We start from the raw sequence: 24,695 nt of genomic DNA on the forward strand, positions 1-24,695 counted from the left end.
GGGGGCGGGGCTCCCGTGGTTTCTGTAACTAAAGGAAGTCCCTCCGTGGGCTCGCCCAGTACAGTTTCACCGCACCGTTCCCTGCGCAGGCATTCCCGACATTCTCCGCGCTCCCTGCTCTGCACCTGTCGGACAGGTGTGGCGGGTTGACTGAGCCGAGCTGCGGAGACACACAGCGCGCGCGGAGCCGTTCGTGGTCACCTATGGGTGAGTGTCTGCGCAGAGCGTGCCCCTGCCTGCAGTCACTGTGGGAGAGGATCCTCACGGGCAAGAAGGCTCCTCAGCCAGCGGGAGCAGGAGGTGAAGAAGAGGATGGAGGAGGACGGAGAGGGACCTGCAGCGACGGGGAGCAGCCCCAGGCCCCGACGCCGCCCCCGAAGCCCCCGAAGGAGACCGCCTCCGAGGGTAGCTGCATCTACACGGCCATGTGGCCCTTCGAGTCCCGGCACCAGGAGGAGCTGTCCTTCCAGGAGGGAGACCTGTTCAGGGTGGTCAGCCGCAGCGGAGACTGGTGGACGGCGCGGAAGATCGACCGCAACGGGCACGTCGTGGCGCAGGGCATCGTCCCCAACAACTACCTGGCGAGGGCAGAGTCCATCAACGTGCAGCCGTGAGTGCAGCTTCCTCTGACGGCTCCCAGAGAGCAGCTCTGACCTCGGAGCTCCGAGGGCCATCCCGGTGTCCGCGATAGACAGAAGCACGTGAGCGGCGTGTCTGTAGTAGAGCAGGTGTTTAGAGGGAGTAGGACATTTCCAGGATCGTTTCAGGGGTAACACACCTGATCCAGCCCCGAGTGTAGACAGCTCAGGTGTCTCATCTGTGAGCCTCTCCTGTCCAACTCAGAGTTTACACTCAAACCCAACAGGAGCAAGGCTTCAGCACAAAGTGCGGCAGTAAAATCATCCATGATTTGATTTAATGCTGCAGGCAGCTGCAGGGGATTTAATGACCTCCACACTGGGGCACCTTTATTTACACAGCATCATATGATTCATCATAAAGTCAGTACAACAGGAAGACACTCAAGCTTCTAAATGTTTACACTGGAAATGTGACGCAGTGCAGCAGAGTGGTATTTCAAGAATGTACAAGTACATTCAGTGTATACTTTGAAAACGTGTCACAGTAATTTCCTATTAATATGTCACTGAACAGGTAAAGGTGTTGACAGGAAAGCTAGAAGATTTCCAGCTTAAAGGCAGAAATTCATTCACATTCAGAATCACGTTTTTTATTATGTTCACGAGGCTGCTGTGCCTCCAGCTGCAGATGCATAAATCAGGATGTGTACACTGAAAAAAGGGGGCTGGCCAGCTCGTGGATTTATGTAAGCATCGTGTATTTAACACAAGTGCCTCATGCTTTAACGTTAAGTGTAACTATATAGTGTAGAAACTACATAATATGCAGAGCTAGATTAAGTTGTTCATATCATGTTTGAGTGAAGTCAATAATATCGCAATATTAAATCCCGCGACACCGGGATTTCAGTCTCGCGCGCTTTGGTTTGAGGAAGACGTCCGCCTCAGTCAAGTCGAGTAGCCGCCTCTACTTTTTTTGGTTTACCGAAAAAAGGACATTGGGTGGTTGTTACATTACACTCAAAAAAATAATTCATTGGATGAACGTAATTTTATCTTGCCACTTATATTCCATCTAAACAAATCATGTTATATTAATCCATCTTGATTGTGTTGTGTCAACACGATATATGTGTGTAGGTTTAACATAATATTAACATTAACATTCAATTAATTTGACTTTTGTTCAATCAACATGTTTGCACCACGTTAGTCTAATTAAATTTATTTAAATCCGTCTTATCTTGTTTAAACACTTTGGCACATCAAAAGTCAGTCTTGTTACACGAACTAGTAAAATATTTGTTTGTTACACCAATGATAATCTTGTTGAATGAATGAAAGGTAACTTATGTCTGTAGTACATGTTGTATTCATATTACGTAATGTTCAACCAAAAGAAATCAATGGATTTACAGCAACTTCCAATCCACCCATCTTCTTAGCTTTATCTGGGCTGCGGAAGTGATAGGGCAAGAGGGACAGGGTACATCCTGGACAGGTCGCCAGTCAATCATACAGAGACAAACACCATTTGCACTTCAACACCTTTGGGTAATTTAGAATAACCAGTTACCCTTACAACTGCATGACTTTTAACTGTGGAGGAAACCAGAGTACGCAGAGAGAACCCACTGCAAACTTCACCACACTGTGGATTTGAACCCAGGCTCTTCTTGCTCTGAGGCAACAGCACGAACCACCATGGCATTAATGTGTCAATGCAGACTTAACAAAAGTAGGAAAGCTATGCTTGATGATGCTTTATGTTGTTGTCCTTGACAAGTTAAACCATAAGAAGTAGTAACAGCATACACGTGGTGTGGTTGTCTTCCTCTTGTAACCCCACTGATTGTCCTGTGGTTTGACATCTAATGTGATCTTGTGAATTTCGTGAGTCGACCTCCAAAATCAAATTGGGTGGTTGTTACATGCATAAGATCCAAACTTGTAATTTGAACTAAATAATTCCATGTTTCTATGGTGAACGTAATTAAATCATGTAGGGCTGAACGATTATGGAAAATAATCTAATTGCGATTTTTTGCCCCAATATTGCGATTGCGATGCGATATGCGATTATTTTTTAAGGTCTTTGTCTTCTGTATTATTAAACAAAGACAAGCAATACATCTTATAGTATGGCCAATACTATATTACATTAATTTTAAACTGTTCTTTCCTGGAAGACAGACCTCTGTTATGATGACATGAGGTGATGCATGAATTGATGACTGACATTTTTATTTAACTTCTTCAATCACAACAGTATATTTGAACATACACAATAGTTTATTTTTAGCTTACAAACATCTGAGCATAAAGTGCTGACAAGGAACCCTGGTGTAAACATTAAAATGAAAGTCAGTGCAATGTGCAGATTGCAGAAATATACATAAACAAAATCAGTGGCTTTACCACACTCAGTTTTTCGACATCTGTGAACTACTAGACAGTCATTCAATTAAAAAATAATATTAAATAAATAAAACTAATAAATAAAAAATACACACATCTTACTGATCTCTGCAGTCAGTAACATTACACATAAAGTGCAAACATAATAGCAATTGTATAAACACACACACAAACACGCCTTTAAAGTTTAAAGGCGTGAAATTGGACGGTCTAGTTCAGATTAGCGTCGCCGCTGTCTCGGTGGAGTTTAATAAACTCGGCCGTCTGCTTCTTGCTATCTAAAATATAACCAGACACTGGTGTAAATTCTCGACTGTCTCATACTTCTGTTTAATCAGTTTTCTGTTTGACGTTTAGTCAGCTGTGTGAAAACCAAGGAGGAACCCACCCGGGGGATTAATAAAGTTTTATTTTATCTAATCTAATAACTTTAATCTCAGCCAAACCGATTTACTCACGAACAAACAAAACACTGAAAAAAGCCCAACAATAACATTTTTAGGTTGTCTAAGTGACTTATATATTACGTTTAACCCGAGCAGCGAAACTCCGCGGTGATCTGAAAATGATGTGCCGGGAGTTGTGCCGTTCTCGGCCGCATCAGTAACCCTCGAGCTCCCGGCTAGCTGTCGAGCTGGTGGGTAGCAGACGCCTCTGAAAACGTCGAAGCACTTTTGCAAATATGCGATATCTTGATAAACCGAGCAGATATTTGATGTTTACACAACTACTTTCTCGCCTGAAAATATGTTAAAAGTTTATTTGTGACCCAGAAAGATTAGTATGAGTAATTTTAAAACTTAGTAGCGGCCGCCATTGCTGGAAACTGGAGTTTGGCTGGGCCACGCTATGAATTCTGGGATATGGTAGTAATTTGGACAGCCTTCGGCGCGTCGCTGTGACGTAATCGGTCTACAAATGCGGCCTCAGGAGGATGCAGCCCATGAATTGTATAATATAATCACAGTATAATCGCAGCCTTTGCGGTTAGAAAATTGCACTTGATCATGTCGCGATATTATCGCAAATGCGATATATCGTTCAGCCCTAAAATCATGTAGCATCTGCATGAAATTCAACAACTTAATTTGTTCTTGTTGAGATGACATCATACAATCTAGTAAGAGCGGTTCGTTGCTGGACTCATGAAATTCGCAAAATCACATGAGAATCAGAATCAGAATCAGAATGGGGTTTATTGCCAAATGTTGAGCAGGTTTACAACATTAGGAAATTGCTGCGGTGCTTCAGTGCAAACATAGTGTCATAAATAGCACTTAAATAGACATGGAAAAAAATAAAAGTAGGGATAAGAATTATGAGTGCTACGTGGGAAGATATGTGCATGAGTGCAGGTGGTGATCAGTGCCAAACATGGAATGATGCAGTGAACACAGCGTAGGGTCATGTGTTAGTGGCGGGGACAGTCATATGGTTATTGTTCATGTGTCCAACAGCAGAGGGGAAGAAACTGTTCTTATGGCGAGAGGTTCTGGTGCGAATGGACCGGAGCCTCCTGCCTGAGGGGAGCAGGTCAAACAGACTGTGTCCAGGGTGAGAAGGGTCAGCTGAGATCCGAGCTGCACGCCGCAGTGTCCTGGAGGTGTACAGGTCCTGCAGAGATGGGAGTCTGCAGCCAATCACCTTCTCAGCAGAGCGCACAACACGCTGCAGTCTCTGTTTGTCCCTGATAGTGGCTCCAGCGTACCACACGGTGATGGAGGAGGTGAGGATGGACTCGATGATTGCGGTGTAGAATTGCATCATCGTCCGTGTTGGCAGGTTGAATTTCTTCAGCTGCCTCAGGAAGTACATCCTCTGCTGGGCTTTCTTGATGACGGAGGTGATGGTGGGCTCCCACTTCAGGTCCTGGGTGAATGTGGTACCCAGGAAGCGGAATGAGTCCACAGAGGTGATGGGGGTGTCAGTCAGGATGATGGGGGGGAGTGGGGCTGTGTGCTTCCTGAAGTCCACAATAATCTCCACTGTCTTCTGGGCATTCAGCACCAGGTTGTTGTGGCTGCACCAAGACACCAGACGTTCAACCTCCCTCCTGTAGGCAGACTCGTCCCCGTCCGAGATGAGTCCAATAACGGTGGCGTCATCTGCAAACTTGATTAGCTTGACAGACTGGTGGGTGGAGGTGCAGCAGTTGGTGTACAGGGAGAAGAGCAGAGGAGAAAGAACACAGCCCTGAGGGGAGCCGGTGCTGATGGTCCGGGAGTCCGAGACATTCTTTCCCAGCCTCACGTGCTGCTTCCTGTCCGTCAGGAAGTCAGTGATCCACCGGCAGATGGGATCAGGCACATTCATCTGGGAAAGCTTGCCTCGGAGATGGTCTGGAAGGATGGTGTTGAAGGCAGAGCTGAAGTCCACAAACAGGATCCTGGCGTAGGTTCCTGGGGAGTCCAGATGCTGCAGGATGAAGTGTAGGGCCATGTTGATGGCGTCGTCTGCAGACCTGTTGGCTCTATATGCAAACTGCAGGGGGTCCAGGAGGGGGGCCGTGAGGGTCCTGAGATGGGAGAGAACTAGGCGCTCAAAAGACTTCATGACCACAGATGTCAGAGCCACGGGTCTGTAGTCATTTAGTCCAGTGATCCTAGGTTTCTTGGGGACAGGGATTATGGTAGAGGACTTGAAGCAGGCAGGCACATGACATGCCTGCAGTGAGGAGTTGAAAATGCCAGAAAACACTGGGGCCAGCTCGTTTGCACAGTGTCTGAGGGTGGCAGGAGACACACCGTCTGGGCCGGGAGCTTTCCGAGCATTCAGGTTCTTAAACTGCTTCCTCACATCTGCTTCATGAATATGAAGAGTTGTGGTGGGAGGAGGTGGTGTGAAATCCTCTTTTGTGTGGGGTGAGGAGGGGGGTGTTGTAGGTGAACGGTTTGAAGGTGGTGATGGCTCTATGGAGGGGGGAGAGGTGGGGGAATGAGTGTCCAAAGTGTCTCTATTGTTGGGGTCGTTGGAGGTGTGAAGGCTGCCTGATGGCTCGTCAAAACGGCAGTAGAAGTCGTTGAGGGTGTTGGCTAAGAGCAAGTCATCAGTGGAGTGGGGGGTTTTAGGCTTGTAGTTGGTGATATTCCTAAAACCTTTCCACACAGAGGCCGAGTCATTCTCTGAGATCTGCTGCTGCATCTTCTCAGAGTGCTGATGTTTAGCAACGTCCACTTCTTTAGTGAACCTGTACTTGGCCTCTCTGTAGCAGTCCCTGTCTCCGCTTCTGAACGCCTTACTCTTTTCCAGCCACAGCTTTTTGAGTTTAGGAGTAAACCAGGGTTTGTCATTGTTATAACTCACCCTGGTGCGTGATGGCACAATGCTGTCCTCACAGAAGTGGATATAGGAGGTGACAGTGTCCGTAAACTCGTCCAAGCTGTTAGAAGCAGCCTTCAATGTGTCCCAGTCTGAGATGTCAAACTGCAGGAAAATCACTGGAGTTATAAGAGGCAGACAACTACACACCCACCACGTGTTTGCTGCTTACTGTGGTTTAACCTGTCAAGGGCAAAAACGTAAAGAAAATTCTGCATCAAGCCTTGAAATCATAGCTTTCCTACTTCTGATGAGCCTGTATTGGTGGCATGGTGCTTAGTGCTGCTGTCTCCCAGTAAGAAGGTCCTGGTTCAAACCCACAATCTGGCACAAAGGGTTGTTTGTCTCTATGTGATAGACTGGTGAGCTGTCCGGGGTGTACCCTGCCCTGTAACTATCACTTCAGGGTTATTTCCAGCCCCCCTGCAACCAGGATAAAGACCAGGATGGTAGTTGTTGTAGATCCATTCACTTTTTATGGTAACCAGACTCTAGACTTTGTTGAACATTATGTAATATGAAGACAACGTGTAGTATTTAAGTGACCAACTAGTACTGGGTTAAAAGTTATTGAATAGTGTTGAAATAAAATGACATTGTGGAGGATTAAAATATTCCAAGAGCTCAACTTACTCCATCTAAACATGTTTCAATCGCCTTTTATGAACACAAAATTTATTGAATATGAATAAGTTGTGTTGATTTAACTTGTTTGTTTGTTTGCGTGCAACCAATGTCCACTATTAATAATGGATTGCATTTATATAGCGCTTTTCAAGGCACCCAAAGCGCTTTACAATGCCACTATTCATTCACTCTCACATCCACACACTGGTGGAGGCAGCTACGGTTGTAGCCACAGCTGCCCTGGGGCAGACTGACAGAAGCGAGGCTGCCATATCGCGCCATCGGCCCCTCTGGCCAACACCAGTAGGCAAGTAGGGTAAAGTGTCTTGCCCAAGGACACAACGACCAGGACAGAGAGCCCAGGGATCGAACCGGCGACCTTCCGGTTACAGATGCGATTCCCAACCCCCTGAGCCACTATTGAATCAAGTGAATTCAACATGGCCTTTTTTTCAGTGTAACACCTTTATTATCAGCCAGAGTCCACACTGTCCACCTACCTGCCAGGAACTCGCAGCACTGTAAACGCTTCCTTTAACCTTTATCACACATTTATCCTTTATCGCATTAGTAAAACTGAGGTAAGCAGTGAAGCAGAGCGCTGTAAAAAGACACTTTGGGAGTCAAACGGTTGTTTTCTACTGCAGTGAAGTGTGCATGTGCGTCTTGTTTACAGCTCTGCCTAAAAGTGGAAGTTTCTGTAAGTTCTGCTTTCCTGTCACTTCTGTGAAAAGATGCAGGCAGTCAGCATGGGGGGTTAAACAGCAGCCCCGCTAATCAGACGCTTTAGGTCACCGGTGTCCTCGAGGGCCGCAGTCCTGAAACGTTTCCATGTGTCCCTGTTGCAGCACACCTGGATACAATTAGTAGGTCATTAGCCCGACTCTACAGAACCGCATGCTGAGGTGCAGTTCAGCCACTTCATTCATGTTACAGCAGCTCATGACTGACTGAACACGGTGCAATAAAAGTACTTTTTTACAAACACTTATATTTAAATTTACTTGAGTAGGGTTCGGGGTTGCCACCTCGGCATGCAGTCAGGTTCCATAGTCTTGGTAATGACCTACTAATTGTATCCAGGTGTGTTGCAGCAGGGACACATGAGCCGTGTCCCAAAACGTCGGCTGTGTCCTTCGAAGGGCCCGCCTTCGCGTTCTATGTGGGCCGGGTCCTTCGAAGACCGAGAAGGCCGGAAGTGCGAGGCTGTGAAATGGGACGGTCCAGCCTTCAGATCTGCGTCACCGCTGTGTGGGTGGAGTTTAATAAACTCGCCGTCTGCTCCGTGCTGTCTAAAATATAACAGGACACTGGAGGAAACTCTCGACCGTCTCACTCTTCTGTTTAATCAGTTTTCTGTTTGACGTTTATTCAGCTGTGTGAAAATCCCGGAGGAACCCACCTGATGGATTAATAAAGTTTTATTTAATCTAATAATCTAATAACTTTGATCTCAGCCAAACCGATTTACTCCGGAACAAACAAAACACTGAAAAAAGGCAAACAATTACATTTTTAATTTCTCCGAGTGACGTATATCATGTTTAACCTGAGTAGCGAAAGACAGCGGGGGTCTGAAAACGATGAAGCCGGGAGTCCGCTGCTCTCGCCGGCTGGAGTGACCATTGAACCCCCCGGCTCGCTATCGAGCGGGTGGGTAACAGACGTCTCCAAAGACGTCGGCGCACACTTTTGCAAATATGCGATGTCTTGATAAACTGAGCAGATATTTGATGTTTACACAGCTACTTTCTCCCCTTAATATATGTTAAAAGTTTATTTTGCGGCCAGAAAGATTAATGAGAATAATTTTAAAACTTAGTAGCGCCGCCATTGTTGGAAACTGGAATTTGGGTGAGGTGTGAGGACACACCTGACCCATCCTTCAAATTCAGGGAAAAGGAGGACGCATTTGAAATAGTCGACAACTTGGGACAGCCTTCGTCGCCTGGCTGTGACGTAATCGGCCTTCAAATGCGGCCTCCGGAGGATGCAGCCGACGTGTTGGGACAGCTTTGGAAAAGCTTCAGGACAGCGGCCCTCGAGGACTGGATTTTGACAGCTCTGCTTTAGATGAAAAAATGAACAGTTCACATTATGAAGGTTAAATGTTATTAATGCTCAGCTTTTTAACATTTGATATGAATATTTGGATGCTGTTTATCATGTTTTTGACCTTTTAAAAAACACAAAAACTGAAGCTTCAAAGGCTGCAGTTTCTGTAACGTCCAGCAGGGGCTCCAGCGAGTCTCTCATGTTAACACTTTGCAGCAGAAACAAACATGTTTGCAGCCTGATGCACAAACTTGTTGGTCCCTGGAGATATTTTGTTCTTCGAGTTTGCATTAATGAGGCGTGGCCTCATTGACTGACAGGTGGAGGTGACACAGGCGGCTGTAGCTGTAGCTGTTAGCTGTCTGCTAGGCTTTTAGTCGGACCTCTGAGTTATTAATGACATCATGTGACCAGTATTATGGCTGCTGTGAGGTTACAGTACTAACAGCACATCCAAGAAGGCGGAGCTCCAAGTTTGCAGAGTGAAATTCTAGTATTTTGATTGGATGTTATGGATCAGCAGGTGTCCGAGTGATGCTCCCATAGAGTCTGTGCTGCCCCAGATAGCATCAGCTGATAACCTAGCGCTCCACCCACTCATCCAAACGTGTTCACCTTTGGAAATGGACTGAGACTTCAAAATGTGAACGTATAAACAAGTTACATCCATCTTCTATTTACAGTGTGATAAAACCCCAGCGAGCTGCTCGTCTTTATAACGTCGCACTTCGTGCTGCTCGTTTATTTTTGTGGTTGCGGCAGCTTTATTGATCCTGACTGAGCCGTACGCTGTGAGCACCATGAGAAATGTCACAGCTTTACATCACACCAGCCCGTGTTTGTGTTTCAGCTGTGATGCAAACTGGGACGCACACACCGACGGTCAGCTCACCACTTCTCGTTTTGCCGTTCTCACTCACAGTTTATTGCTTCAGCAGAATGGGAAGTGTGCAAAGTGTGGCTATTCCCGTATGTCACCAGCTGCTCCGTTTAATTATAGAGCTTCTCTGCTCTCCCAATAAACCCTCAGTACTGACTTTACCATCATTATATCCTGCAAGGGCACAAAGCAAAGATGTGCGACCTTCAAAACCTGAAACTGTCACACGGCTCTCAGATTAAATAATGTTTCACAGCCAAAGCTTAGAGCCGTGAGGTCAAACAGCATGCAGTCCAAACCAGAGTGTGAAAGGAACACAACATGTGGACATGAATAGATAATTTTGTTTAAAGCATGAACGGCATGTGTACAAATTTAGGTTATCATTCCTCGTCAAAGCCTTCCAGCTCGCAGCTGAGCAGCATATTTTCACTCATGTGGTTTATTTGGTTTTTCCTAGCAGAGCTGCAGCCAAACATCAGTTTCATTATTGATTCATGTCCTGGTTATTTTAATCAGACTCAGAACAAATCAAATAAAAAATGTCTCGCTTGAATCTCGGAAAGTTTCGGTCCAAACCTAAAGGCCGATTCTCACCTCAGAAAGTACTGTTCGCTTTTCTGGCTGACTGAACAGAAAGCAGAGGCCATTCAAACTGGATTAGCTTGGGCTCAGATCCATTAAAGGTTCCAGTAAATGATCGTGGTGAACTCTTTCCCAACACTGAGAAACTGGAAGAAGCTAAATTGAATGCAGCCAGTGGCAAAATGTTTAGAAATCAAATCCTAGCTGATATCAAACACTGTTCAATGTGAGGGCCCGTCAGTGGCCCAGGCAGCTGTTACACGATCAGCAATCATCCTTCTGCTGGAGTGTCTGTGCAGCTCAAACGCAGGCTCTGTCACATGACCCTGCTGTATGCTCTGTATGTTGTCCAGCAGCTCAGGGAGCAGTGTGTACACCGTATACCTGTGGGTCGGTAAAGCTCACCTGGACATGATAGAATAGAATAATCCTTTAATTGTCCCACAAGTGGAAATTTGGTTGCAAAAAAACACATACAAACAGGACAGGACACCGGTATTTACCAAAGCAGAGTACTGCACAGTTATTAAGATTAAATTACAGATAAGTGGCAAACCCAGGTTGTAGTGTGCAAACAGAGCAGGATACTGAACGATGTTTAAATAGTTAAGAATATCTAGAATCATTAGAAGAGTGCAGATTGTGTGATTGTACCTGTGCATTAAAAAGTAGACATGTAACTTCCAAAAAGTTGGCGTATATAAACTGAGAAAAGTAATGTGCAAGTTGTAACAGTAGAAGTTGTTTGGTTGGTGGAAATTGCAGCGCTGACGTAAACATCTGTGTTTGCTGGGAGCAGTTTTGATTGACGATGCTATCGAGCTCAAAGTTACAGTTAGCTGTTACTGTAGAAAGTTAATGTCAGTTACTCGCCTTAGCTCGCTGCCATCACAGCATTTACTGATGGGGAAAAATCAGCACACACACTCATCTCTGTGCTTGGCAGCGTTCGATAAGTGGAGAGTCCTCTTCACACACTGAGGTTAATTATGGAGTTCCACAGGGTTCAGTGCTAGGACCGGTTCGGTTTACTAGGGCTGCCACGATTAGTCGACTATCAAAATTTAATTTAATAGTCGACGCGTCGTTTGAAGCTTTGTAAGATCCTGAAAGACGCAGGAATAAGCAATAAGATTTAAGAGTGTAAGACAGAAGATGGCAGCACTGCATGTACAAGGACTAGCTGCCATTAAACACTGAAGAAGAAGGAGCTGTCTCCAGTATCGTCCGGTCTCAGACGAGCGCGGTCGTTTTATTTTGTAAAGCTGTTTAGTTTAAGAACACGGGGTGCTGTTGGAGGAGGTGCTCAGTCTCTACAATCCAGCTCATAGCGATGCCTCTTTAAGACCACCGAACTCTACGTTACAACCCTAACATAGTTTTACTCAAACTCTGTTTTCCTGAATCTTTCGAATAATAAGAAGGTAATAATAAACACCAGGGTCCGGTCCAAACAGTAAACTGACACACCTCATCTCAAGTGTTTACATCCTGCAGGAGTTTAAAATTTATTGTTGTGTAAATTTTTAACTCAGTCAAGTGAGAAACTAAGGCCACCTCTCCACGCCCACAGCATGAAGCAGAGGTTTCTGCAGTGTGCAGGTCTGAAACATTCAGATGTGTTAACACAACAGTCCTCACAGGAGTAGGTTAAAGGGCATGACAACACAGTTGGAAACAAACTGAATGACTGTAGCTGTTTGGAAGTGCTGCAGGAGCACGGCTTAGGTTTGTAAAGCTGCATCTGTACAAAGGAGGAACCCAAACACCTCCTCGGCGGACCGTGGACTCCTCTGTACCACTGTGTGCTGGAGTCAGTGTGAGGCCGTCTGTCCCACAGCCTGGACCAAACTGGCTCATCAGCAGGACAACGATCCAAGCGCAGCAGCAAATCTCCAACTGAACGGCTGCGACGGTCCGAAGTGCAGAGCTCAGAGAGCTGTGCATGAACGAATGCTGCAGACCTCAATGAGCTGAAACAGGAGTGTCTTTGTCTGCACTCTTTATTACCACAGACTCAAGTCTGCAACCGTAAAAATGAAAAGATGCAAATGATGCAAACAAAGCCGTCGGAAACTGTTGTCACTGTGGTTGGACGTGGACGGTAGTTCTGACTGTTTACTTCTGTTCATTGTTATGGTCGCAGATTTGAACCTGTGACGACAGACTGCAGAGGAATCATGCATCCTCTCCTCTTTAAAGACATGTTTTAATTGACTGAGCTTTCAGCCTCAGGTCACTGCCGCAGGTTTAATGAGAGCCCAATGTTAGCTAGCATCTGTCCGTGCTGTACAACATCAGGCGGAAGGTTTGAACCTGCACAGCGAGCTCCTGATAATTATCTTTCTGTCTCGATCCAGATGGTTTTATGGGAAGCTGAGCCGCTTCGAGGCCCAAAATCACCTGATGGCCCCAGGAAACGAAGAGGGAGCCTTCCTCGTCCGGCAGAGCGAGAAAGACGACATCGGATACGTCCTGTCAGGTAAGTGGACAGGGAGGGCCTTTACAAGCACGAGGAGGGGCTACAGAAAACCCCAACAGAGGCTCTAACGAATCCTCCTCATGTCAGCACTGAGATGATGCAGTGAACATGTGCTCCAAAGGTGGATACTGTCGACAGGTAACAGGTTGAATCAGCCAATAAAAACCAGGCCTAGCAGAGACAGCGTTAAACGGGCTGTGATTTTGACACTTTTTCACCTGAGCCAGGTGAGTCTCTGGGTTCATCAGGGAGCTGATTGGTTAATCGTTTCTGCAGCCGGCGCTGCAGTGTTCATTATAACTGAGATTATCACTGAGAGCTGTGCTTTTTCCACTGATGTTTAGTTTCTGTTTTCTGAGGTCATGACAGCAGAAATAAAAAATAACCGTAGCAATAAAAATGAGGTCTCGTGTCCTGTTGAGACTCGTCTCTGACTCCGTCCGTCTTCCTGTAGTGCGATCCGGCAGCCGCGTGAAGCACTTCAAGATCCACCAAGGAGATGATGGTTTCCACATCGAGCCCAAGCATCATTTCAGCTCGCTGATCGACGTGGTCGACTTTTACTGCGCCAACAGCCTCAACACCACCGGCCAGCTGGGCAAGCCCTGCAAGAAGGTGAGTCTTCATACCGCCATCATTTATTCGCTCCTCTTGTGTCTGTGACGGGGCCGCTGGCCGGGAGCAGCCTTTAGTTTTGCATGGATGTGAATGTCTGAGGTGCACGCTTCTGTTTCCTCCATCAGAAAAGGCCAGAAACCCAGGATTTGAACCACTTCACGGTGGACGAGTGGGAGCTCCCGAAGGAGGAGTTCACGCTGGAGGAGGAGCTGGGCAGCGGCTTCTTTGCTGATGTTTACCGCGGCCGCTGGAAAAACCACATCAGCGTCGCCATCAAGATCCTGAAAAGCGGTATTTTATTTTCTGCTGCTCACAAACACAAGTCTGCTCAAACGCTTTCAAGCCGTCATTAGCCCCGCCCCCCGCCTTTCATTCAGTGCTGTAACATGACTGAAAACATTAAACACGGCTGTGGAAACACTGAGGACAGCACGCTGACCCTCATGCAGACAGCACATTACAAACGAAACACACGGTGAAGAATTTTATTTCTGTCATGAGGAAGTGAGAGTTTTCCTTCCTCCGGAAACAGCAGCACCTCCGGCCAATAAGACATCATAAGGATGGAGAGAAACTCAAAGACAAATGTGAACACATGCTGAACGATGCCTCTGATGCTTTCACAGACACACAAGTTGGTTTTGTTTTTTGTCCATCCAACAACCCAAAACCCACAGAAAATTACACTCAGGTGGACATAAAAGACAAAAAAGTCATCAAATAGTCTGCGGCTCCAGAAATGCGTCTTCTTCCAGCTGTAGATCCCTCCCTCGATGTGATTGGACCACAGGCCCGGTCTCGTTCCTGGGCATCGGATAAATGTGCGTCACGCCGCAGTCGGAGCCTCTGAACCTGCAGGGTTACCGTAGTGCCCGCATCTCACCTGCAAGGCCAAGAGTAACAATGTAGTGTGGCCAAAATAGGAAGAAAGTGGGAAAGGGCCCCAGCGTGGAAACTCACCCGGCGTGTGAATAATGGCGGCGTACAGGCTGAAAGAGACGGAATTACAGGCTGTCGCAATAAAAACGCGTCACCTGACTTTAAACGTGATCCGAAGGTCAGCCTGATCAGCTCAACGCGGGGCGCAAGGACACCCGACGCAGGTTTACACGTGAGGGCATGAGCGCGGGAGCATGAGCGCGGGAGCAGGAGCGCGGGAGCAGGAGCGCGGGAGCAGGAGCAGGCTCCCGCTTGAGTTATAAAGTGTGAAACGTCTGGCATGAGTGACTCCGGGCAGGTTTTGAGCTGCAGGTGAACTTCTCAGCACGTTAGAAATGTTCTTGTTCTGGAACCTGCAGCTGATGTTTCAGGTTAAAACACTGAAACAAAGATGATAGAAATATGCAAAGTTATGGTGACATTAGACGCTTGAGTCTTGTCATGCATCCGTTTCTGATCCAGCTCCGTGCCGTGAAGCAGGGGCTGCAGGAGATGAGGACGGGCCGGCCTGTGATTGGTCAGCTGACAGTGAGAGGCACTTCAGGGCGACATCGACGAGCCACTCGAGCTCTTTCCGAGGATCGGTTCAAACAGCATCACAAAGAAAGAGGCGCTCGCACGCTCCGCAGGTTTGCATATGCAAGCGATGCTGCGGGAGACCAGCGCCACGTTTCTAAAGCAGAGCTCGTGTTTGGTGTTTGGTCTCCATGATAAGCTGGGCAAACTATCCAATAGTACTTTCCATGGAAACAACCGGCTGTTTCCCGCTGTTGTCTGCTTTGCATACGGTACATTTAAATGTTTGAGCCCTACAGCAACGATACAGTAAGGGTCAGGCTCTCAGGACTTTAATTTGAGATGCTGCTCAGTGAGGCTTTCAAAGCTCAGCTTCAAAATCAGGAAAGAGAAATCTTCCTGAAACATCCGGCTCAGGCGGAGCCGAGCATTTCTCAGAGAGGGGTCTCCGAAATCTCAGCGCGCCTCCCTCTAAATGTCTTCGTATACCCCAGTCATTAACTGGTCCTTCAGTAACACGCTGAATGATCCACCAGCGTCGTGCTGATCATCTTTTTAATACAGTCTTTGTTATTATCAAACAACAATCTAGACAAGAGGCACATTTCTCTTTATAATTACAGTGTCATGTTTTCCACCTTTGAGTACAGTTGTTGTGCCTTTCAGGTCATTTCTCTCACCCGTCTTCCTCTTTTCTCGTCTGTCTGTTTTCGCCGTTTTATTTCTGTCCTGCTCTCAGACTCGGAGCTGAACCACAAAGAGTTTCACGGGGAAGTTCAGATCCTAAAGCGCCTGCGCCACCGTCACCTCATCTCGCTGTTCGCCGTGTGCACGGCGACCATGCCGTACTACATCATCACCGAGCTGATGGAGAAGGGCAGCCTGCTCAAGTTCCTCAGAAGTAAACCTCAGCTTTGTTTCCAGTGAAAGATCAGAGTTCAGTGTGCTGTGTAACGTTGGACAGCGAGGGCTTTGATTATGGTTACAGCCTCAGCATCGAGCTCAGCGGGCGGTCAGCAGGGGGCGCTCTCTGTCTGTTCTCAGGGAAACAAACAGCTGTCAAACTGCCAGCTGCTGCAAAGCCTCGGAAACGTGCCAGATAGTTACACACGTATATTTATATTCAGCAAAGTCACAAACGTATGGGAGGGAGATATTTCAGAGATGGATTTTATATCTCAGATATAGATTTCACATATCTGAGATCAATTTTATATTCCTGAGACATCATGTTTGTGATCTGGTCCCAGGTTCTGGGTTACAGCTCCTGACCCTCCTCTTACCGCTGGAACCATCTGTCCATCTTCCACATCTGTCCCAGCGGCAGTCCCCCAGAACCTTAGCCTTGTTATCCTCCACCACCTTTGGTGATATCTCCCACCTAGATTTTTTTTTTAATGCTGTCGGCGTTAATCTCATTAAAATCTCCTTAACGCTGTAACTGCATTTTTATATCTATTTTTTTATTTCTTCTGTTTAGAATGAAACTTAGTGCAACTCCTTTCTGCTTACATTTCATTATGATCATAACAGCTAGTTTCCCCACACGCAGACAGCGATATTAAATCATTATCTGTCAGGAAATCGCAGCTGAGCATCAACATACAAACACATGATCAATTTTCACTTAAATCTGAGAAACGATTTCCAACCTGTGAAATCCGACCCTCAGGGGAGCTCGTGAATGCAGCACCGAGCTCCTGTAACAGCTGCTGAGTGGATGAAATCTGGAGCAGGTACTGATGGTGGTTTGGAGTTTCTGGTGTTCAGTGGAGCAGCTCCATCTGCTGATCCAGAGACGTTCAGGTGGAGAATTAGAACCATCGAGTTCCAGAACCCGTGGTCGGCTTCTGGAACTCGATGGACCTCCATGACTGGGTGGAGAGGCGCTTCTGTTCAACAGGTGGGCTTGACGAGTGGGAGACAGTCAGACTGTGTGTGGGGAGGGAAGGGGCCACTGTCCACTGAATCAGCAGCAGGAGATGGGTGTTCGATAAACTCAGACCTTTTACTTACCGGCGCACTCACTTCATCTGCATCGTTCTCTCACTCAGGTCCAGAGGGCCAAATACAAGATGTCGCATCCCTCGTTGACATGGGAGGCCAGGTGGCTGATGGGATGTCATATCTGGAGGAGATGAACAGCATCCACAGAGATCTGGCGGCTCGAAACGTCCTGGTGGGACATGACTACATCTGCAAGGTGGCCGACTTCGGCCTGGCCAGAGTCATCAAGGTAAGCGGAGGAGGAGCTGTCGATCTCTAAGTGGAGCACGGCTCAGCTCTGACGGCAGAGTCTTGTTTTTCCCTTCAGGAGCCGTTTTACATCTCAGAAGACAAAAAGATTCCCTACAAGTGGAGCGCTCCCGAGGCCATCAGCCACGGGAAGTTCTCCATCAAGTCCGACGTCTGGTCTTTTGGCATTCTGCTCTACGAGATCATCACCCGTGGAGGAGTTCCTTACCCAGGTTAGTCCACGAGAGAGATTCATTCAATTACTGATGTCTTGATCGTCACGTGTGTGTCTTTAGCTTTATCACAATAATCGTGATTATCCCAAAAGCTTGACTCTGCTCATCTGGATGCAGCGAACACGTCAGACTAACTTCTGCTAACTTGAGTAACCTTTAAATCCTCTCAGGGACGCCTGCACGTTAAACTTTACTGTAACAGCTGAGCGAGCGCCGCGGCTGCATCGCTGTGTTTCAGGAGCTGAAGGAGCGCTTGGTGAAAAACGGTGGCCTCCCCCCAACCTCGCAGCTCGTGCAGTATTTATTAACACGTGCAGCCCTCTAGCTGCACACTCTGCTCATGTCACAGTCCACGTGTGCTTGAATGCGATTGGCCGGTTTGCACAAGGAAAAGAGATAAGTGAGTTCCTTAAACGTGCATAAATGTGGACTTTATGAATCTCTGCAGTAACCAGAATAAATAACCAGAGCGAGCCAGCTGACCACTCCCACTATCTGACTTTCATACTGTCTACGTATTCAGAATTACAGCCTTCACATACATATGAGGCACTTACAGCTTTTCCAAAGCTACATAAATCCAGCAGATCTCCACATGAAAAACATTTAAGCTGTGATTAAAAACTGCTCTCAGATCAGTTTCAGTCCCACTGCAGGACTCCCGTCAGTCTGAGGACTGAGCCCAGTTCTGATGATCTATCAGACACAGAGGAGCACAGAGAAGTGCTGGTATCCTGAAGTTTGATCTGAAAACTTCACCAAACGGTGCATTCTGGGTAAACCCGTTTTTATGCGGGATCAGAGTCCAGGTGCACTTCTTTGTGAGGTTTGTCTGATTTCGTGTTGGCGTGTCACTGTGTGATGGAGATGCACTGCACACTAAGGTGAGGGTTTACAGAGCTGCTGCCCGACACAGCTCAGCTGCTCTGCAGATATTTGAGCTAACACAAAGCGCTCTTCATCACTTGTCCTCCTCTCCTCCCTCAGCTTACAGTAACCAGGAAGTGTACCAGCAGGTAACCCTGGGATACAGGATGCCCAAACCGCCCAACTGCCCAGACTTTCTCTATGAAATCATGAAGCGGTGCTGGAGCACCGAGCCGGCCGACCGGCCCGACTTCAGGGTACTGAGGGTCAAACTGGAGTGCAGCTCGTATGAGTTAGAGACGGCACAACCCTGAACTGCTGCAGTACAGATGGAGCGCCACAGGGGGGCAGCAGAGAGGCAGACACAGAGCAGCGACTGCAGAGCTCTTCAGTGAGGACGCGCTTCAAAGAGCAGAACCACCGAGAGTCCGCAAAGACTGCAGCTGACTCACACCATCACCACCATCTTCACCAACATCACCATCATCATCACCAACACCATCACCAACATCACCAACACCACCACCACTACCAACATCACCACCACCAACATCATCACCATCTTCACCACCACCATCATCACCATCTTCACCAACATTATCACCAACACCATCATCACCAACATCACCACCAACATCATCACCAACACCACCATCATCACCACCACCACCATCACCACCATTATCATCACCACCATCACCAACATCATCACCATCTTCACCAACATTATCACCAACACCATCACCACCAACATCATCACCATCTTCATCACCACCACCATCATCACCATCTTCACCAACATTATCACCAACACCATCATCACCACCACCACCACCACCATCATCACCACCACCACCATCACCACCATCATCACCATCTTCACCACCACCACCATCATCACCACCACCACCATCATCACCATCTTCACCACCACCACCATCATCACCACCACCACCATCATCACCATCATTTCATGATGTTGTTGAAATGGAGCTAAACCCTTGAGGACTGCAGAGGGTTCTTTATGAGCAGCTGTATCACTGATTAATGAGCATGTTAGTTTGTCATGTGAGCATCTTTGGGTTTAAATGAGTCATTTTCATCATATTCTCGTATGTTTTTCTACCAATGGTAAATAAATTCTGAGCTTTGACTTTAAAATCAGTCCGCTCACTGTGCTTGGTCATTGCCAGTTCGCGCTAGTAATCCAGGCTGCAGGTGCCTGACTAACCATCAGGTTATTTCAGGCTCCGGTTCACTAAACCCGGCCCGCAGAACTCCAGACAGACTTGCGGCACTGGCAGGTGTTGTGTGTCAGTTTATGTTCCTGGACAGGTGTTTTCCCCCTGGTTTTCCATCAGACTGATCTCAGACCTACCTCAGGTCCATGCTACCAGTGAAGATTTCCCACTTTTGAAGGGAATCTGGGGGTGTGGAGGGGCTGGTGGTGGCTCTTTGCCAGTAATGGGAGTGATAATGTTTGGAGTCAAACATGGGAAAGTCTCTTTTTATTCAGATTTATAATTATTGTAATTTAGGGTAGGCCAGCATGTCCATAGTGTCGTGGTAAGCACCCAGAGATCCCCGGTTTGTGCCGGTGGTCCCTGACAGGGTCACAGCCTGGCGTGGCTCAACGAGCAGCTGGAGGAAGCGTTGTTTATGAGTCGTTACCATAAACATGAACAGGCCTGTTTGTGCTAGGAGGCTGGGCTGAAACCATAAACCAGGCTTGTTGCAGGCGAGGTTCTGAGCACGGGCCTGTCTCGCTCCACCTACCAGGACTCACCTGTGGCTGAGGTGAGGCCGTCAGACCTGCTCGAATGAACAGCTGATGAATCTTTAGAGCGTCTCTGCGTTCTTGTCTTTAGAGACACTGGAATCCTTTCAGTCCCTTCTCATTGATGCCCCGCCCCCTAACTGGGACCTCCCTGCAGCTCTGATAGGTCCCAGCCTTGCAGTTGAGGTTTGCTGATGTTGTAACCGCCATGAACAGTCTGCTCGCTTCAGAGTCCTCAAAGATGATTGGCCAATGCAGGTTTCCACAAAGTGATGTAACATGTGAAATATGATATTTTCCTGTTAATGCTGACAAACTGCTACAAATACACTCTGCATATCATGTCCTCTCATCAACCAGCGTCATGAAGCATCTGTGGGTCCAAGCGCTCCTTCAGTTCCTAGATTGCAGGGCGGTCGGTGCTGCCCTCTGTGGTCTTAATGCGGTGCACGTGAGCTGAGAAGCAAATGCAAAAATCATCAACCGGTGAGAGCACGGTGACTTCCTGTGATCGGGTTTATTACACCGACTACGAGCACAGGCGTTTTACAACATGTCAGCTTTTATATGGCATACTCAGCCTCACACGTGCAGGTTATTGCATTCAGATTTTCAGTAAACTTGACCTCTGACCTTCATCACTTCTCCTCTCCTCCCTCAGCTTACAGTAACCAGGACGTGTACCAGCAGGTAACCGTGGGATACAGGATGCCCCAACCGCCCAACTGCCCAGACTTTCTCTATGACATCATGCTCCAGTGCTGGAGCGCCGAGCCGGCCGACCGACCCGACTTCAAGTCCCTGAAGGCCCAGCTGGGCCGAGAGGAGCTGGAGTGACACACACACACACACACACACACACACACACACACGGACTCTTTGAAGCTCGTCTTCTTGCAAAACTTCATCTGGTCATCCCTGAGAGCACAGAGAAGTTTAGGTAACAGCTCCCATCATAAGCTAACGAGTTTAGTGAGCCAATCATCTGCAGATTACTGCAGGACGAAAGACGGGTTCACAAACTGTTTTATCTGTTTTGTCCTCCATGGCTGAAGCTGGAGGACGGCCGAGACACTGAGCCGTCAGTGTTTTTAATCACATTAATCATGTTTCACGAGCTTTCCTCAGAGCTGACAGATGAAACCACACGGCTCACGTGATGCTTTAGAAGCAGTGTTGGGGAGTAACGGAATACATGTACCGCCGTTACGTATTTAGAATACAAAATATAAGTAACTGTATTCCGTTACCGTTTAAAAAGGTGGTATTCAGAATACAGTTACTTTGTTGAAATAAATGGATTACACTGCGGTACTTTCCAGTTTCATATTGTCGCGGGTCAGGACTGTTTGGGTTTTGTTTGACAGCTACGTTCTGTTGTTCCAGGCGGCAGCGTTACGGTTGCCATGGTTACAGGGCGACGCTCTCTCTCTCTCTCTGCGACTGTGTGCTTCCTGGGTGAGAGAGCGCCTTTTCGTTGTTGTTGTTGTTGTGCTAAGCTAACAGGCAGAATGCTACAAGCATAGCTCTAAAGAATGTAGCCTCATGGGCAGTGTAGTCCGTGCTGCAGGGAGAATGGACTGCCATACACGTTATGTGTCTGTGAGCAAGAGAGGGAGAAAAAGGCGAGTGGAAAGGTACGAGTTGTCGTCGAGGAAAAACGGGAGCTGGAAGCATGTAAATATAATAATAACCACTGCAGCCAAGAAGAGTGCCTGACGAGCCCAGTTGTAAGTAAGCTGTTAAGACTCGACTGTACTGTACTGTACTGTTCGTGTTTTCCTCCGAAAACAATAAGTTCCGTTGGAGCAGCCTTTCAACGCCTCTCTCTGTCTGTCGCAAGAAAAGTTGACCCACACAACAAAGTAAACCTATTTTTCGGCTACCAGCCGACAGGGACCCCGCCGTATTAAGCTGGGCTTACACTGTGCGATTTTTTCAGTCGCGCGATTCAGCTCCTGCTCAAACTGCACGATTGACTCGCAGGGGTTAGAAGTTCATAGGTCACGATGCAGGGTCTCACACTATACGGCCCGATGCTCTGATGCGACCTGAGTGCTCACACTGTGCGTCCATAAAAATGAAGGTTATAACAGAAATTCTGTCGCTCTCCCTCTCCGTCTTTCACTCACACAGACACACCACCACCATCAACTTTGCTAAATTGCTAATGAAAAACATGGTCAGGCAGCTGTGATTAAGCAGCAGTGTAAATCCAACTATTTTCACGGTTGTTGTGGTCGTGATAATTTTGTGAGGCCACATCGAAAAGGCTCGGATGGTTCTACAGGTTGTGCCTCCATCGCTTGTGTCCAGATCACACGCTGCACTGCCGTGCTACGCCGTCTTTTTCGCTGACATTTGTGTTTGCGCGTGCGCAGTGTGGCAAACTGCGGTGACACCCTCACGACCAAGCGATTGATGATCGGGAGCTGGTCGTGAGGTGTCAATCGCTTCTCGTTACCCCACGTATACTACACGATGCACGACGCACGATGAAGGCCAAAATCGGGCCGATCGCCAAAACGATCGCACGACTCAAAAATCGGCTCAAAATGGGCCAAAAATCGCACAGTGTGAGCCCAGCATTAGTCAGAGGTCCCTTTACTACAGTTCAGAGTCGCGGACCTTCAGTAATAGTAATAAATCACACAGCAACAGTACATTCACGTTGTTGTAAAAAGCATGATAATATTGTAGCGGGTCAGGGCTGTTCGGGGTTCTGCTTGTACAGTTATGTTTTGTGTATGTTGCCATGGTGACGGGTGACGCCCTCTCGCTGCGACGGTGTGTCCTTCCGGGGTCAGAGGGCGCCCTATGTGTGTTGTGGTTGCCGCGCTGAGCAGTTAGCTAGTGGCAGTGTGTTCTTCTGCAAATGTAATAAACGGCTGTGCTCCCTGGCTAGCTCACGGGAAGCAAGACCAAACGATACCTCCGTCTCCTCCTTGTCTGAACTCGCCACAATATATTAAGTAATCCAAAGTATTCAGAATACGTTACTGTCATTGAGTAACGTAACGGAATAGGTTACAGAATACATTTTGGGGCATGTATTCTGTATTGGAATACATTTTAAAAGTAACCTTCCCAACACTGTTTAGAAGCTACTCATAGCCTCGCTTTGACCTCTGATCTGACCTCTTACTGCCCTCAGGTACCAGTATGCAGAAGCCTAAATTAAATGAAAGTGACTTACATTAAACTAAACAGGACGTGTGACAAAACCAAAGCTTCTGCCTGGAATGAGGTCCCAGCAGTCACGGTGTCTTTGGAAAAGTAATAAAATGCCTTAATGTCGCAGGTTCCTGGTCCCTGTCAAACCGCTTTAGTTTGAGTCTCTGCGGCCTGACGAGGCGACGCTGCAAACGTTTACTCAGCAAACTGAAGCGTCGAACACAGCAGTGAAGCGAGGCTCGAGAGGCTGGTGCTGAGAAATGCTTCCTGCACTTTTTCGGGCTTCACTCGTTGTTTCAGGTTTTATTTTGTTGTCACTGTGATGCACTTTTTAAAGCGAATGATTGTGTTGTAGGTCATCATTACTGACATTTTCCTGCTCTGTAACACTTTCAGCAGCTCTGCTCTGTCGTCTCAGAATAATATTTTCTTCTATGTGAACTTTGTTTACAAACACATTTCATGCAGAGAATAAAAGAAGAAGAAAATCAATTTGCATAAGATTAGAAAGTAACGGTGCAGCTGTAGTGTCCATCTGTGGCCTGCAGGGGGCAGCGCAGTCTCAGGAGCTGCTCTCAGTATATTAAATATGAGTTTTATAAGTTTCTGAAGAGCGAAGTTTTTCCTGCACAGCTGTGAGGAGAGAGGCTGACGCTGCTTACTCTGAAATCAGACCATTCTTCATTTTTCAAAATCAATTAAAAAAATCTGATGATCAACAAACCAAAGACTCACTATTTCTTTGCTGTATGAGAACTTTAGTGTGTGTGTGTGTGTGTGTGTGTGTGTGTGTGTGTGTGTGTGTGTGTGTGTGTGTGTGTGTGTGTGTGCGCGCGCACTGAGGTCATGTGACTGGTTTGGTAGGTTCTGGTTGGCTCTCTAGGAGACGTTTCCAGAAATCTGCTCCAGTTTTCCTCTGAACTTTCTGAAGGACATCTTCTGTCGCTGAACTGAGAGGCATCGTCTTTAATTTTCATCTTCATCTTTGTTTGAGTGAGCTGCTGGAAAATCCTGTCGTGAGGACATTAATGTTGGATGACAATGTTTATGCTCCAGAGTATCAAGCCCCAAATTAGTCAACGTCTGGGTCCTTTCTCAGCCTCGATAAAAGCCGCCGCTCAGAATCTTGGGATCATTGTTGATCAGTCTGTGCCGTTTGATGCTCATATCAAGCCTGTGACCCGCTGCTGCTTTTTTCATCTAAGTATTGCTAAACTCAGGACTCTCATCTCCAAAGGTGAAATGGAGATGCTTGTCCACGCCTTCATCTCCTGGTTAGACTATTGTGACGCACTCTTTTCCTGTCTGTCTAAGGCTTCCTTCCCCCCAAGTGATCCAAAATGCTGCAGCAAGGCTTTTAACCCACAATAATAAGCTCTCCCATATC

At 47.2% G+C, this 24,695-nt stretch overlaps 1 protein-coding gene across 2 annotated transcripts; it reads left to right on the forward strand.

The window, feature by feature from the left end:
• On the forward strand, positions 1 to 24,011 carry ptk6b (PTK6 protein tyrosine kinase 6b). Of its 2 annotated transcripts, none has more exons than XM_085261101.1 (8): positions 1 to 610; positions 12,825 to 12,946; positions 13,401 to 13,561; positions 13,690 to 13,855; positions 15,759 to 15,920; positions 17,074 to 17,255; positions 17,334 to 17,487; positions 20,796 to 24,011. In XM_085261101.1, the coding sequence occupies exons 1-8, from the start codon at positions 204 to 206 to the stop codon at positions 20,969 to 20,971; spliced, it is 1,530 nt and encodes a 509-aa protein (XP_085117227.1). In that variant the 5' UTR covers positions 1 to 203; the 3' UTR covers positions 20,972 to 24,011. The 2 variants fall into 2 exon arrangements, with proteins under 2 accessions (XP_085117227.1, XP_085117226.1); XM_085261100.1 differs by lacking the exon at positions 20,796 to 24,011 and adding an exon at positions 18,478 to 18,955 and having other exon boundaries at positions 2 to 610.
• The last annotated feature ends 684 nt before the right edge of the window (positions 24,012 to 24,695 follow it).

Source organism: Mchenga conophoros, linkage group LG20, assembly GCF_057382185.1.
Source record: "Mchenga conophoros isolate Kocher_MC1m ecotype Shallow Benthic linkage group LG20, M_conophoros_male_GT1.1, whole genome shotgun sequence".
NCBI lineage: Eukaryota > Metazoa > Chordata > Actinopteri > Cichliformes > Cichlidae > Mchenga > Mchenga conophoros.

Excerpts from the sequence above, each read along its gene's own strand:
- ptk6b (XM_085261100.1), top strand. The coding sequence starts at position 204 with ATGGGTGAGTGTCTGCGCAGAGCGTGCCCCTGCCTGCAGTCACTGTGG. Across the intron at positions 13,856-15,758 it reads CATCAAGATCCTGAAAAGCG|ACTCGGAGCTGAACCACAAA; the intron begins GTATTTTATTTT and ends TCCTGCTCTCAG. Across the intron at positions 17,488-18,477 it reads TGGAGGAGTTCCTTACCCAG|CTTACAGTAACCAGGAAGTG; the intron begins GTTAGTCCACGA and ends CTCCTCCCTCAG.